Below are 15,345 nucleotides of genomic sequence, written 5' to 3'. Positions count from 1 at the left end.
TACAAGGCCTTTATATAGGCATGAAAAATGAAGAAAATATATCATGGAATATGTCATTGAACATAGAAAATATGTCATTGAATATGTCATTAACCATTTGAGAGAAAGATCATGAAGGAAGAGTAGACATCCACCATATTTTGATTTTTATCATAACACTACTATCCATTTTCAATCACGGGGGTGTAATTATTACAATCTTATTATTAATTAAGACACTTAGCTCCCACTCAACAAAATTCAACTTTCGGAGGATTAAGAAAAAGGTTTTCTTACCTTCCTCCCATTGTTTTTCTTTCTAATATCAGTTAGAGTATATTTACACAAAAAATGCGCAAGTTCAATTTTCTTTTCTTGATCAATGTAATTAAAAAAAGTTAAAAAGAATTCTCAATAGACCAATATGGGTAGGAATAAATTCCATTCGTTGTGTCCGGGTCATAAGGATCCATTAATAATTGGGAGTGTCACTCTTTCTTAGTTCCAACCTTCATCATTCATGTTGTGACACAGTGCTCTTGGGCTATCATTCAGATCCAGGTTCGTCATTTCCCTCTTCGTTTGCTAAATACTTTTTGTGGGCTTCCCATTTTGAAGTCAGCTTTTCTGGTTATCATTTGAAGCTCTTAAACTTTCTGTATTTGTGCTTTTGAGTTTTATGGGGGGGTTTTATTTATGTGAGTCCAGCTTTTTGTTTTGCCAAGAAAACAGGGAAGGTGTTTGTTAGAGCTGAAAAGTTTTTTGCTTTATCTTCTCTTTAGTTCTCAAATGACCAAAATTATGCATAGCGTTTCTAAAGAGAAAGAGACAAAAAGGGTTCTTTCCTATCAATGTTTTTCATGTATATCGGATTTATTTATAGACATTCTTAAGCTCATAAGCTTCCAATACCCAGTTGCTTGTTTTTATTTTTCTTTAATATCTTTTCATTTTTCAAAACTCAGCCCATATAAGCTTCTCGAGGATTTCTGTAGGATCTGGCCAGCCTAAGAATAGGGTCACAGAAAGCATAAAAATAGTTTACTATGATGAATCCTCTGAATACTTAACTAATAGAGGTGCAATTTATTGATTGATTAATATATTTTAATTTTCTTGCAAACTGCCAAAGGCTCAACATGAAAATTTGTCCTGTTGATTAGAATTTTTTGAATGTTATTCCTTCTAGTCGTAGATGTCATTTATTTTTCATTATTGTCTTTTCCTGTTCTTTATGCATAACAAATTACCTGTGGTATTTGTTAATTACTGCTATCTATATAGGTTGAAAGAAGTTCTGCAAAACTGGTCTAGTTCTTCCCTTAGGGAAGAAGCAGTTGAAATATATTGGAGAATTCTGAAGAATGGAAGAAATACAGTCTCAATCAGATCCTTACAGGTCTTCATCATCTTCAGCTAGTAGTCCAGCTAGTAGGGTGCCATCAAGTAATTTCTTCTACTTGCGGAAACCTGGTGCATTTAGACAACCAATTTCTTTTGAAGATTCACCTGTTTGGGATGAGACAGATATAGAGGTCAAAGTCGACGAAGGAGGTGATTCTATACATGCTGCGACTACGCCACACTCCCCTTCCCTGTCAAAAATCAATAGTGGTTCCTTACCCTCTCCTCGTTTACCAGAGGAGACAGGTGTTACAAGGAAGATTTTAGGGGCTTCTATTGCTTGGAAGGACTTGACTGTAACTATAAAGGGAAAAAGAAAATACTCCGATAAGGTGGTTAAGAGTTCACATGGTTGTACATTACCTGGAACGATGACTGTAATCATGGGTCCCGCCAAGTCAGGGAAATCAACACTCTTGAGAGCTCTTGCAGGTTTGTGGTGTTCAGTTCAGAGTCAGTATATAGAAGACCATGTAGTTGTTTGTGTATGATTCTGAACTAGTTTTCTTTTTCTGTTTTAGGAAGGTTACCTGATTCAGCGAGAATGTACGGCGAGGTGTTTGTAAACGGAACAAAAATGCACATGCCTTATGGTTCCTATGTATGTTGTAAGCGTTTACTATCGCTTGTGGTCATGCTTGCGTACCCAATACGAAAAGATATATGTCCGAACTTTGAACTTTGACTTTCTGTTTTATAGTTTTTACATCACATTAGCTGCTGTTGCCTCTGAACTGATTTTTGTAATATAAAATCATAATCACTCTCATAGTAATGACCACTGGTTCAGTGACCTTTGGGTTCCTTTGGCAAGAAGATGTTCTTTCACATTTGAAGCAAAATATTCATGCAACTGCGATGACGTGGTATAATTTCATATAACTGATTTTTGGAAATCCTTTTTTCCATTTTCTTATCCCATTTGAATAGCGCAAAAAATTCATGCAACTGCTTATTTCCTGGCTGAGTTAGGAGTTGCAGGTATGCATTTAGGCCTTTGAACCCCTTCCTGGTCGCAACCTTTTAGATTAAATCGTTCTTTCCACTCAACCAATTGTGCGTCTTGCCTAAGGGGCTCTAAAAACCATATTTTGCATAGGTTTGAGCACAATACAATCTACATAATCTAACACATTGAAAGCAATATCTCAAACATTTAGGTGGTAGGCTAACCATCACGTTAATATTAAATAAGATAAAGTATGAATAGTTATTTGGTTTGAATTACAGTTCAGAAGTGTTGGTACTTTTGGCTCTTTGGAAGAAAACATCAGTTGAATCAAGTAGGTTACGAATGGGGCAGTGGTTTTCTTTGTTGTTGTCAGCTTCTGCCTTCTGACATGGAAAGTTCGCTCATTCGCAGGGATATGTTGACAGAGAAACTACTCTTATTGGATCACTAACAGTGCGTGAGTTCCTATACTATTCAGCATTGCTTCAGCTTCCTGGTTTCTTTTGTCAGAAAAGGAGTGTGGTGGAGGATGCTATAGATGCTATGTCACTGGGAGATTATGCTAATAACCTTATAGGTGGCCACTGTTACATGAAAGGTCTTCGAAGTGGTGAGAGAAGGCGTGTCAGCATTGCTCGGGAACTTGTCATGGGACCACATATTTTATTTATAGATGAACCCCTTTATCGTCTTGACAGGTTCTCTTCTTACTCCTAGTTAGAAAATCACAGCAGTTTTTGTTGAACTTCATTGAGTTTACGCTGACATATTCAGTATCCATAACTGCATCAAGGATCTTCTTAATGACTAGACTACTTTGAATTAGTAGCATAGGATAAGTGTCAAATTGTGTGTGTCCTATAGCTGCTGTAGTAGCTAAACAGCCAAATATTTGGTATGTTCTATTTTTTCTGTCCAATAAATGTAAAATAATACTAATGCTCCATGTTTATTTGACGAAATAATTAGGCATAAACATTGATTTACTTGTCTTATATAGTATGCATGTGGTGACAGAAAAAGACCACATCATTCATTGAGCTATTGAAGTATGTCAATAAAGTTGGGATGTATCAAATCATGCTGAAAGTTTTTGTGATTTGAAAGGTCAATTAGTAAAAAAGGTCAGTAAATATTTCAGCATTAATGGGTAGAACATGTTAATAGAAAAAGGCTGCAATCATTCTTTGGAAAGACCTGCAAATGAAATTTAGGATTGCTAGCTTAGCGCGTATAGGTCTCTCTAGTTCTAGGAGTTAGTTACCAGAAGAGAATGTGAAGATGCTTTGATTTGCTTGGTTACTGAAGTTTTTTCTGTCATACGTGAAAGCATCCATTTAAGGTTGAGGAAGAACATGTGATATCCTGCTCTCTAAATATTTCCTTATTAATTTTCTGTGTTTTTGACTTGCTATTCATTGTGGTCGAGACTTGATGCTCTTGGCCCTCTTCTACTTATCAAAAATAATGAGCTTACTCCAATTTAGCTGATGTTTAGTACTCCTTGTTATGTTTAGCGTTTCTGCACTTCTGATGATGGTTACATTGAAGAAGCTTGCCAACTCCGGCTGCACTCTGATATTCACCATTTACCAAAGTAGTACTGAAGTATTTGGCCTTTTTGACCGAATTTGCCTCCTCTCAAATGGAAAGACATTATTCTTTGGTGAAACATTGGCTTGCTTACAGGTAGTTTTACCTTTGTATGCTTTGTTACACTGTCCATCTTGGTTCGTGTAAAGGGTTGGTTTTTTAGCAGTCTTGATTGCATCAGACAAAAGCATTGAATAATGAATGATATTTTTTGTGCTGCAATAGGATAGACCCACTTCTGGGTGTGGGTTATCTGAAGAGAAAGAAGTCAATTGTTAGTCAGATGGTACCCTATTTAAGAGAGAAAATGAATGCAGTTGATTCAGCTGAAGTTCTTTATTTATTCTCATTTTGAAATAAAGCAGCCAAGAGTGGTTTAGCAATGTTGAAACAAAAATTTACTCAAGTTAGGATGGTTACTATGGGGAATGTGCCTTTTAATAGAGTACAGCTTTGCAGGATAAGTTGTGTCAGTCGGACATATTTGAAGTGCGAGCGTCTGGGTTTCAAAGTCCAAATTGTTGCTTAGAAGCTTATTGCCCAATAAAGATCCCTATAGCTTCTTATAAGATTTCCTTATAAATTGGAAGAAATCACAAAATTTCAGTTTGTTGGTTTCTGACAAAGAGGAAATTGTCTAGAGAAATACTGGGTGAGTGGTGACAAACGTTCCAAATGGACTAAATGTTTCAGAATCCGTGGGTAGTTGTTGGAAGAAAGGAAAGGAGTTCCTCTAAACTCAGTCAATGTTAACAGGGATTCAGACTGAACAAACTTACTTAAGGGGCGCATAGAGGGAAAATTAGTTCACCAAGCGTGTGCACAATTATGAAATACTTTTAGAAATACGTAGCTCTTAACATGTTTGTTCTCTGGTCATTATGTTTTGAATCAATACTCTGTTGTTAATGTTACTGATTGTTAGAGACTGACATATCATTTAATTTGTGAAGCACTTCTCCAATGCTGGATTTCCTTGCCCAATAATGCAAAGTCCTTCTGATCACTTCTTGCGTGCTATAAACACAGAATTTGACAGGATTATTGCAATGTGCAAAAGCTGGCAGGTATTTGCTTATAAGCATTCAAAGTTCTGCGTCTTTGCTTTTAAAAACTCAGTCATAATGGTTAAAGATAGTGATTGATTTGTTGATTAGTAGTTAGGATATTGAAACAATTCCAACTCGGTTCGTTGTGCCACCTCTTTTCTCCATATTCATGCTATTGTTTTATTGCACGGGGGTAAGCTCTTTGAAAGAGGAACAGAAAATTTTCTTTTATTTTAAGTTGCAAAATGAATGTTCAAAGATTTTCTCACCTGTTCTCTGGCCATCCTATCCCCTCCTGTTCCCCAACACAAAAGGGAAAATTTTCCTTTAAGTTTGTGATTTTATCATCTCAACAGGATGACCATGGAGACTTATCATCTGTGAGCATGGATACTGCCGTTGCTATACGTACCCTTGAAGCAACCTATAGATCATCGGCAGACGCTGCTGCTGTTGAGTCAATGATAATGAAGCTTACTGAGAAGGTATGTTTATAACAAAAAAAAAAGAGGTATGTTTGTAATAGTTAAACTTACGGAGAAGGTATGTTTGTTCACCTTTGTCACTATTGACATCGTGGATTGTCAGTATTAACTTTGCTCAATCTTTTTCCAAGAAATTTTGAAGGTGTAAAGTAGAGATCTAAGTGATGCACACTTTAATGTGGCCACTAGACACTAGGAAATATTCCCATTCTTGATATGGGCCAACTACTTACATAAGCTATTAAGCACGTGTGCTCTGGGCAGTAACATTATTCGAGCATCCTGTTGAAGGATGCTCTTGTCTGCTTTGGTTTGTTTTGACAAACTAGATTGGCCCAATTACCATTAACTTCTTGTGTGAGTTGAAGTTTTTGGTTTCATTAGGCCTAGAATTTAGCTTCCGTCTATTTCATATTGATTTCTTATATTTAAAAAGAATAATTTGTATATTAAGAAACTGCACAGAAAGTCTTTATTAAAAAAAAGCTACGTAAAAAGTAGTATAAGTCACAATCTTTTGCAAATTAATTGTAGTTAAAAAAATATTTCATAAATCGTTGTCAAGTAGAAAAAAAGTGGCTTAGGAAGCCCTAGAGTGTTCAATCACAAAAGTTTTAATGGTCAAACAAACCATACTTACTCCCTGAGCTTCAATATAGTCTCTGATCTCTTGTTTCCCGTCCTACAGGAAGGTCCATATCTCAAAAGCAAAGGAATGGCAGGAAATGCAACACGAGTTGCAGTTTTGACTTGGAGATCCTTATTGATTATGTCAAGGGAGTGGAGATATTATTGGCTAAGGTTGATTCTTTATATGCTTCTTGCCGTTTGTATTGGCACTGTGTTTTCTGGATTGGGGCATTCCTTGTCGTCTGTCATGGTAAGCTAATAACTAAAGAATCAGACGTGTCTTTTTCCTTTTGCATATGTCTAATTCAGTTGTCCATACATATGATATTTGTGCACCACATCCTCCAGGTTTTGCTGTTTACACAGCCCATGAAGCATATCTTTTCCCGCTTTTTTGGTTGAAATGAAATCGACCATATTTAACTAACTCAAGAACTGCATGTATTTCTTCATTTATGGCTGGACAACATGAGGAAAACCCTTTCACTTCTATTTTTTCCTGTAATCACATAAGAGTGACTTGGTATTGCTGTTTGATATTTATCTGATAGAAACTATTTGCCATTGCTTGCCCTTGTTTTCAGTTTGCAAACTATGATGTTTTTCTTGCCATGCAGACAAGAGTAGCAGCAATATTTGTATTTGTTTCGTTCACCTCTCTGCTAGGCGTCGCCAGTCTACCTGCACAGTTGAAAGAGATCAAGGTGATGTCAGTAACTTATTCGTGTTTCTTCTGGATACTGCACAAGCATGCTTCTATAAAACTTATTATATGCGAACGCCATGAACTAAATGAACCCAGTACATGTGTGTATTTATGAATCAAGGGTTGTTTGGTAGGCTGAGCGTGGACTATGCATACACCTTCTTATGGTCATTTCGTATACCCAGGGCATTCTCTTCACAGAAATGTGATCCTCATTCCAGTATCTTCTTCAAACTCATGAACTAAACATGGGATTCAAGTTGAAGAGCCTGTACTAAAGTTTCCCTTTGTAGTATCATATCTCCATATTCCACTCTTACTGTAATCAATCTATTATCGAAAGCACTGTTGTTCATTCAAACTTGTTCAAATTAGTGGGGAGAAATGTAGACAAGTGCAGAGTTGAAGCGACTAAAATTCTCAGAACTAGGCTTCTCCAATAGTTGAAATATCTCGACTTTTCAGTAGGATTGTCACATTTCTGGCCTGGTTTATTGAATCATACACCTGTTTCAAACTCATCAGTCCTGACAAGCAAGCCTTCGAACTTGATTTCACAAAGCAGCTGGGAACCTTTAGTATGTTTGGTGAGGCGCAATATTGATGATTAAGATTGCATTTATATGTTGATTGTGCTACGGACATAATTAGCAGTAATAATCTAATCATGTACTAAAGATGCCAAGCTCAAGTGGAAAATCTGATACCGCAATGACATATAGGTCTTGTATTTTGTTCCATTGCAAAATAGAGCATTTAGATAGTGAGTATCCTCCAAATTAAACATTTCAATTTGTCATTGGTTTCGATTAAGTCTTCCTTGCTTTTTAGAAAGTTTGATTTTTATTTGCCCTGATAATGGGCTGTTATTAGTATCCTCGTCCAGTTAAAAGAAAAACCCTAATCAAACATCTTGATGACTTGCAGATATACACCTGCGAAGAATCAAACCAGCATTCTGGGGCATTTGTTTTCCTGCTTGGGCAGCTTTTTGCCAGCATCCCTTTCTTGTTTCTTATCTCCATCTCGTCAAGTCTGGTCTTCTATTTTCTAATTGGGCTGCGGAATGAGTTCAGCTTGCTGATGTACTTTGTGTTGAATTTCTTTGCGTGTCTATTGGTAAATGAGGGGTTGCTACTGCTTATTGCTTCCATTTGGCAAAATATCTTCTGGAGCATCTTAAGTTTTGTGTTCATACATGTAAGTTCTGCCTTAAATCATTGATGGAGTTGACAATAGGTTCGCTGCCTTTCCTTTTGGTGTAATATTATCATATTCTATTATTTAGAAAATAGGCAGTGATGATGGTAGCTGTGTGTGCTTCTACTTTGTCATAAGGGTCAACTTTCTGAAAAAGGGAATCAATGAAGTTGGGCATTCTGAAATGTTTGCTATGCTAGTGTTAGATAGGATTCTTTTGTGGGAATATTATTTAATACCATTTCATGTTGAGTTGAGACCTGAGTGTTCCGTTAAACGGCTTTCATCTCTTGTGTCTCAGGTGATAATGATGCTTTCCGCTGGTTTTTTTAGAATCAGAAGTGCTTTGCCTGGACCGGTATGGATGTACCCCATTTCTTATATTGCTTTTCATACTTACTCTATCCAGGTAAGTTTGAGAATTTGCTTGAATTCATTAAGTGTATATTCTTGATCACTAATTATCTCTCTGAGTAAACTTAAAAAGTTTTCTTTGTACCAGGGACTGTTGGAGAATGAGTACGTTGGAACTTCTTTTGCTGTTGGGCAGGTGAGAAATATATCTGGTTATGAGGCTCTGGAAAATATCTATGATATATCTGATTACAGGAACGCTAAGTGGAAAAATTTACTGGTGTTGTTTCTTATGGCTGTTGCATACAAAGTAGTTGTTTTTATTCTGCTCAAGTTTTGTATCTGGAAAAACCTATCTGTCCGCAAACTTTTCCTGTGTAACCAAAATTCAATGAATCGCAGATAGATGCTATACTATAGACAACTTTTTGTTGGGTATTTATTATTTCTTATATCTCCGTTCTCCAGTGCATTCAACCAATCAGTAATGCATGTAAACCTTGGAGCTGATATGAAAATCTCTTATGCATAATTTGAGAGAGAAAGGAACATTAGAGCTAATTTATCTTCTGTACCATGAAGAATTGTTCTTCCTGGTTTAGTTTATACCCAGGAATCAGCAATATTTTGTCGCTAAAGGAGAAAAATGACTTCTCCCACTTGTGGATGAAAACATATTTCTATAAATATTTCAAGTTTGATTCCATTTAAATAAATCAACACTTGGATATAAAGAAAAAGAAACCTAAAAAGAAGAGCAGCAAAATAATATATGTAGATGGAAAGGATAAATGGAGGCTATTATATAGTGCTTGCATTTTGGATTAAATTATTTTCTCCTCTTTACATATTATAGAAGAAGCAGATTTTTCAAAAAATTTATAAGCTTTAGTTGAAAGTGGAGAGAGCAACCTGACTAAAAAGAAGAAGAAGAAGAAAGTAACTTACTGTTTCTTTTTTCAAGTATATGTTTCACTGCTGTTCGTCAAAATTAACAACAAAATATGTCCAATTTGTAACTCACCCCAACAAAAAGCCTAAACCTTTAAAATACAGTAAATATTTCATTATGCAAAAAATACTTTTCTGGTTTGCGTTTCTCTTTTTGAAAATTCGATAACGGATTTTGGTGATATTTGTATCATCTAAGAGTCCCTCTACTCTTAGGGGTCGTTTGGTAGGGTATATAAGAATAGTGTTGAATAAGATGTATTAGTAATGCATATGTTAGTAATGCAAACATTAGTTATGTACACAGATTATTTCTTATTTACAATTTGGTGTGGTGTATTAAAAATTAAAATGCATTGCATAATTTTTAAAAAAATTAGTTGTTTACAAAAATACCCTCCATATTCTTTAGCTTTAAGGACAATTTTATCTTTAACCACGCTAATGCATGTATTAATAACATTGGTATTGCTAATACCATGGTTTGCTATATATTAATTATACACAGAGGCGGACCCAAGATTTGAGCACAACGGGGGTAACACTATATGTTACTCACTAGCGATAAAATTCGGCGTGCAACTCTTTGAAAACTTAATGATTATGATGACTTATCATCCAAGTATAAACAGAAGGAAGTTCTAAAGAAAAAAAATCACTGAACAGAGAAATATTTCTGCGCTAAATAGGTGCTATGGGAAGGGAAATTGTTTGATTAAGCATGTTTTACTAAAGAAATCAAGATTAAGAATATATTAATAGTCAAGGAATTGAAGAAGACTCTCAGACTCTTAGTTTCCATTGTCGAGTCGGAGTCAAAGTTATTGTTGAATAAGTTGTGACAGAAAGATTTATATTTTTCTATTTGTGGAGCGATAAGTTGCAATTTGAGGCTTTTTAATTTTAAGGGAGGAATTTGAAAAAGAATAAAATTAATTAAGTTGATTATTATGTATTAATACTGAACTATAATTGGATTAAAAAAATTAAAGTAAAAAATAAAATAATTTGCTATATTAAGTATAAATAATTTTGTATTAAAGGAACTAAAAACGAAAGAAGGAGAAAAAGGGGGAAGCGCACAGTTAGCCAATAATTAGAGGTGTCTTTACTCTTTAGCCACTGTTTAAAATGTATTTACTCTTTAGCCAGTGCTTAATAAATATTTATCCGCCCGGACAAAAATACCCCTATGCTAGACATGGGTGATGTGTAAATATTAAGGACATGGTGTCCTTAACTTCATGAATGCTGGGTAAATATTAAGGACAAAGTGTCATGTCATGTCCTTAACTTCATATGTGCAGTGTAAATGTTAAGGACATGGTGTCCTTAACTTCATGTGTGTAGTGTAAATGTTAAGGACATAATGTCCTTAATTTATATTTGCACCTTTTGTTGTTAAACTTTAGGACCTCATGTCCTTAACTTCATATATGCAGTGTAAATGTTAAGGACATAACATCCTTAACTTTATGAGTATTGTGTAAATATTAAGGACATAGTGTCTTTAACTTCATAAATGTTGTGTAAATATTAAGGATAAAGTGTCATGTCAAGTCCTTAACTTCATATGTGCAATGTAAATATTAAGGACATGACGTCCTTAACTTCATGTGTAGAGTGCAAATGTTAAGGGCACCATGTCCTTAATATTTACACAACACTCATGAAGAAAGGGTAAAAATATCTTTTCATATTAATTTTAATAGAGTAGTGGCTATTTTTGCTCAACATTAAATATACTGGATAAAAACTAAATACCATATTAAAAAGTGGCTATCCCACGCTATTTCTACGAGAAAAAGCTGGAGGTGGGTTTCCAGAACCCATATTATCCAGCGAAGGAGAGAATTTAAGCCCAACGCAACAACTTCTCCCATCCGCCTTTTTGGGTACAAGTTAAATATTTAAGGGGTCCCATATATATTTACACATATGAAAAAAGGGTAGCCTGGTGCACTAAGCTCCCGTTATGCGTGAGATTCTGAGACCACAAGGGTCATTGTATGCAGCCTTACCCTGCATTTCTACAAAAGGTTGTTTTTACGGTTTGAGCCCGTGACCTCCTGATCACATGGCATCAACTTTACCAGTTACGTCAAGGCATATATTTATACAGGATTGTTCACGTGACCCCTCAACCCACAACATAGGTCTGCCCCTGGTTATATATATGATAATACCAAATAAATTGTATAACTAGCACTTGCATTAATAATACATAGGTTGAAAAAGTGTACCAAACAAGAGTAATACCAAAAACTAATACATATATTATTTTCTCTAATGCATCCTACCCAACGACCCCTTAGTGTGCGTCACATGTAAGTATACAAATGAAAGATTTGCTTGTCAGTTATTAAGCCAATGGTGCTATTTTAGCCGGACCTGCACATCAACTTAGACAAAATTGGCATACTAATTATTGTATTGTATACAAGAAAAGTTAATTCAACTCCATCGGTAGTTAAAGGAACAAGTGTGATTCAAGAAGAGAGAATTTCTAGGAAGAATGAGTTCTACCAATAACACCACCTCCCAATAGCCAATTACAACCTTCACTCCATGAAGGAAACCTCGGAAATTGAACTCTCAGATCAAGAAACTGATCAACTAAGTCGTAGCATTGAAAAACCTAAGGAAGCTACAAACAAATCTAAGGAAACTATAGCATAATCATGCAACAACCCCTCTAGCAAGGTAAGCTTTCGTGACACTCTCTCCCTACCTTCTCCTCCTCCAATCGATCCCAACCTAGAATCTGATTTCCTGAAAAAACTAACCCTAGATGATGAAAACACCAATCCATCCCATCACCCTTTTTTCATTCATATCTCCTCAAATTATAAACTTAGACTCTACCGTCCTTGGCATAAAACCATTATCATCAAACTTCTAGGAAAACAATATCATACACCAACTTCAAAATTAAGTTGAACTCCCTTTTGCAACTCAATGAAACACTTCGCCTAATTGATTTAGGCTACGACTATTATATTATCAAATTCCAACATATTAAGAATTTTAATAAAATACTTCAAAATGGGCCTTGGTTCATAGGATCCCGTACCTTACTATCCGGCAATGAGAACCTAAATTCAATCTAGCTCTAGCTCACAGAAATTACACCACCGTATGGATTCGTCTACAGGAATTACCCACTGAATACTATGATATACAAATCCTACAAAAAATAGCAAAATTTATTGGCACACTCATAAAAAACGGACACATGCACAGTTCACACATCCAGAGGTCGATATGCCAGACTTTGTATTTAGCTCCACCAGGGAAAACTCTTCCCTCAGAAATCCTCCTTGGCACACATACTTAACTAATCTTTTATGAGGACTCAACAATGATTTGCACAAAATGTGGATGCTTAGGGCATAATCTCCACTATTGTCCAACTTTTTCAACTCCTTCTACTTCGAATCAATCGCAGGATATCCCTCCCACATCCTATTGTGATGAAGATCAACCTAGTCAATGAAAAACAATCTCATATTCAAAAAGCAAAAAAATTACAAAAAATAAAACAGAAATTCCCCCAAACCACCTCAATGAATCAAAACCACCCACACCCTCCCAATACCACTCCTCAAGAACCCAAGATCCCACCTGGCTCCCACAAATCCACAAATTCAACCAATAATATTCCACTCCATAACCAAGTCGACTTCCCAAAGCCAAACCCTATATCGTACCCACCCTCATGATAACCAAAACCTTGCATGACAACCCTGTACCACCTACAACCCACTTAATTAACCCTACCTCAATCCCCTTCACACCACCATTATCACTTCTCCAAATACCAATACTCACACCTACTGAGACCTAGGAAAAAATTATCAACACAATCGATCATCCCTTACACCCCTTAATTAGAAAAACCTTGTCTAAACATCTACCTCCAAAATACAACACCAACAAGAAACCTTCTAAACTAGCCAACCATCATGACACTACCACACATGATCCCCCTACTAACAATGATACATAAGAAAATACTCAACTAAACGCCAAAGCTCTTTTACCCACAATTACACCAATCCAAATAAGCCAAAACCTTCCTATAACACCTAAACCAGTGGTCCCCTCATCATATCTCAACACCCCCATACACTACTCTTCATAATCATCATCACTCCAAAAAGAGTTCTCAATAGATACTAGCTACAAAAACCTTGCATCTTCATTTCAACACGCCACACCATCGTCTGAAGAAAATCAAATTCCCATAACCAATGACAATGGCCTATTCCATCAACCAATCACTGAAACAACCTCCTTTTACATCCAAAACACTTCTTCAAATAATGCTCCAACAAGATCTTTCATCACAACAATTCAAGCCATACTTCAACCTACTAAATCCCCTACAAACACCAACAATGTATCATCCACACAACCACAGGAATCACTACCACCACATGTACATGCACTTCATCAACAATGTCCATATCAACCACTATCTTCACCTCTCTCCCAACACGTAATCATCCCACATCATCACCCTCATGCACACCACTGGGCAGTATTGCAACCAAACCGCCCAGCCATGCAGCAACCTCCTCTTGCCCCACAACAACAAATCCCTCCCATGCATCAATTACCACAAATAGACCTCCAACTACTACAAAACCATGTCTCACTTCTATTGGAAACACCCGAGGAAATGGCATTCTCACTTCAAGAGGGAATTCCAAATCAAGTATTGCAAGACCAAGTCTTGAACTTAATTCATCAACAAGACATCACCATTTAGAATATACCCCTACAAAACAACTTGTGGCCATGGTTAGCTCCTCAACAACCATTAAAGAGGCCCCACCCTTCACTACCAGGGCCAACTCAACAATAAGTGATCAATATTCAGAATATCAACTCGCCACCACCTTCACCATACCAGGAAAATCCTCAACATGCAGAAGAAGACAACAGCCTACCGGAGACATTCATGTAGTCAATGATTCTAAACGACTTCCTGACGATCTCCATGCCAGGAAACATAGAAAAAAATATCTCATCTTCATTCCCCCAAATCTCCAGAAAACCTTATTGAATATACGCCTAGATCCTTTCTCCTTGGAGAAGAGATATGTGATACTCATGATCCCAACTTTGCACGATAATTTGCTACCTGCAGCACTATACAACCCTCCACATCTACTAATGCATTTGGAACTATCACTGGCTCTAGAGGGGAGCAATCTACACCATGAAGGTCTCATGAAGATAAATTTGGAACTGCCGGAGAGCTCATAATCAAGAATTCCGCTAGAACCTATGTTTTTTTCTATCATGGAACAATCCATCTATTCTATGTCTAACAGAAACCAAAATGGAAGATCACACAGACCTCCTTGCAGAGCTCAATTATACAGATCTAATCCAAGTAGCAACACAAGATCAATCAGGTGGAATAGTTCTATTATGGCGCGCTCATGAATTGATAGTCAACCCAGTAGCAGTCACAAGCCAGGAGATTCATGCTTCCATCCAGGTAAACAAATCACCTGCATGGCTTTTATCCTTAATATATGCTAGTAATAATTTTGCAAACGCCAACTGTTATGGAACAATCTACAAACTGTTCATGGTAATCATACATGTGCATGACTATTATGTGGTGATTTTAATGAGGTTTCTACATCTAATGAAAAATTTGGTGGAGCCCCTATTAATACAAAAAGATCCTCAAACTTTAACAAATTGCTTTAATAACATTAAAATGATTGACCTGGGTTTTTCAAAGCACACGTTTCACGTGAACTAACAAATCTAAGTTTGATCACAAAAAAAATCACCCTAAATCAATTATTATGGAACGACTCGACAAATTCTTTGCTAATAACAAATGGCTTGAATTGTTTCAAGATTCAACTGTTAAACCCCTACCCCACACTCACTCTGATCATTGGCCACTAATTCTAAATTTAACAAAACCTTATCTAAAACCTCTGTCAAAATTCAAATTTAAAACAATGTGGCTCCAACACCCTCAATTTCCAGATATTGTTACCCACACAGGGC

General features: G+C 36.3%; 1 protein-coding gene across 4 annotated transcripts; it reads left to right on the top strand.

Annotated features, from left to right (window-relative positions):
* Positions 1–304: 304 nt before the first annotated feature.
* LOC104243158 (ABC transporter G family member 3-like) lies at positions 305–8,790 on the top strand. Of its 4 annotated transcripts, none has more exons than XM_009798311.2 (12): positions 305–540; positions 1,264–1,815; positions 1,905–1,984; positions 2,747–3,033; positions 3,853–4,024; positions 4,882–4,995; positions 5,334–5,462; positions 6,151–6,342; positions 6,710–6,796; positions 7,726–7,998; positions 8,300–8,356; positions 8,501–8,790. In XM_009798311.2, the coding sequence occupies exons 2-12, from the start codon at positions 1,344–1,346 to the stop codon at positions 8,756–8,758; spliced, it is 2,121 nt and encodes a 706-aa protein (XP_009796613.1). In that variant the 5' UTR covers positions 305–540; positions 1,264–1,343; the 3' UTR covers positions 8,759–8,790. The 4 variants fall into 4 exon arrangements, with proteins under 4 accessions (XP_009796613.1, XP_009796612.1, XP_070003585.1 ...); XM_009798310.2 differs by having other exon boundaries at positions 308–540; positions 8,300–8,407; XM_070147484.1 differs by lacking the exon at positions 305–540 and adding an exon at positions 658–677 and having other exon boundaries at positions 8,300–8,407.
* Positions 8,791–15,345: the final 6,555 nt, after the last annotated feature.

The sequence above is a fragment of the Nicotiana sylvestris genome, chromosome 6, assembly GCF_000393655.2.
Source record: "Nicotiana sylvestris chromosome 6, ASM39365v2, whole genome shotgun sequence".
In the NCBI taxonomy this organism is placed as follows: domain Eukaryota; kingdom Viridiplantae; phylum Streptophyta; class Magnoliopsida; order Solanales; family Solanaceae; genus Nicotiana; species Nicotiana sylvestris.
The sequence above is the reverse complement of the archived record's forward strand: the minus strand, read 5'-3'. Positions and strand labels throughout refer to the sequence as shown.

Bases quoted from the DNA above. Each gene is read 5' to 3' on its own strand.
- LOC104243158 (XM_009798310.2), top strand. From the start codon at position 1,344: ATGGAAGAAATACAGTCTCAATCAGATCCTTACAGGTCTTCATCATCT. The intron at 4,996-5,333 runs GTATTTGCTTAT...TCATCTCAACAG, and splicing joins CAATGTGCAAAAGCTGGCAG to GATGACCATGGAGACTTATC. The intron at 6,797-7,725 runs GTGATGTCAGTA...GATGACTTGCAG, and splicing joins CACAGTTGAAAGAGATCAAG to ATATACACCTGCGAAGAATC.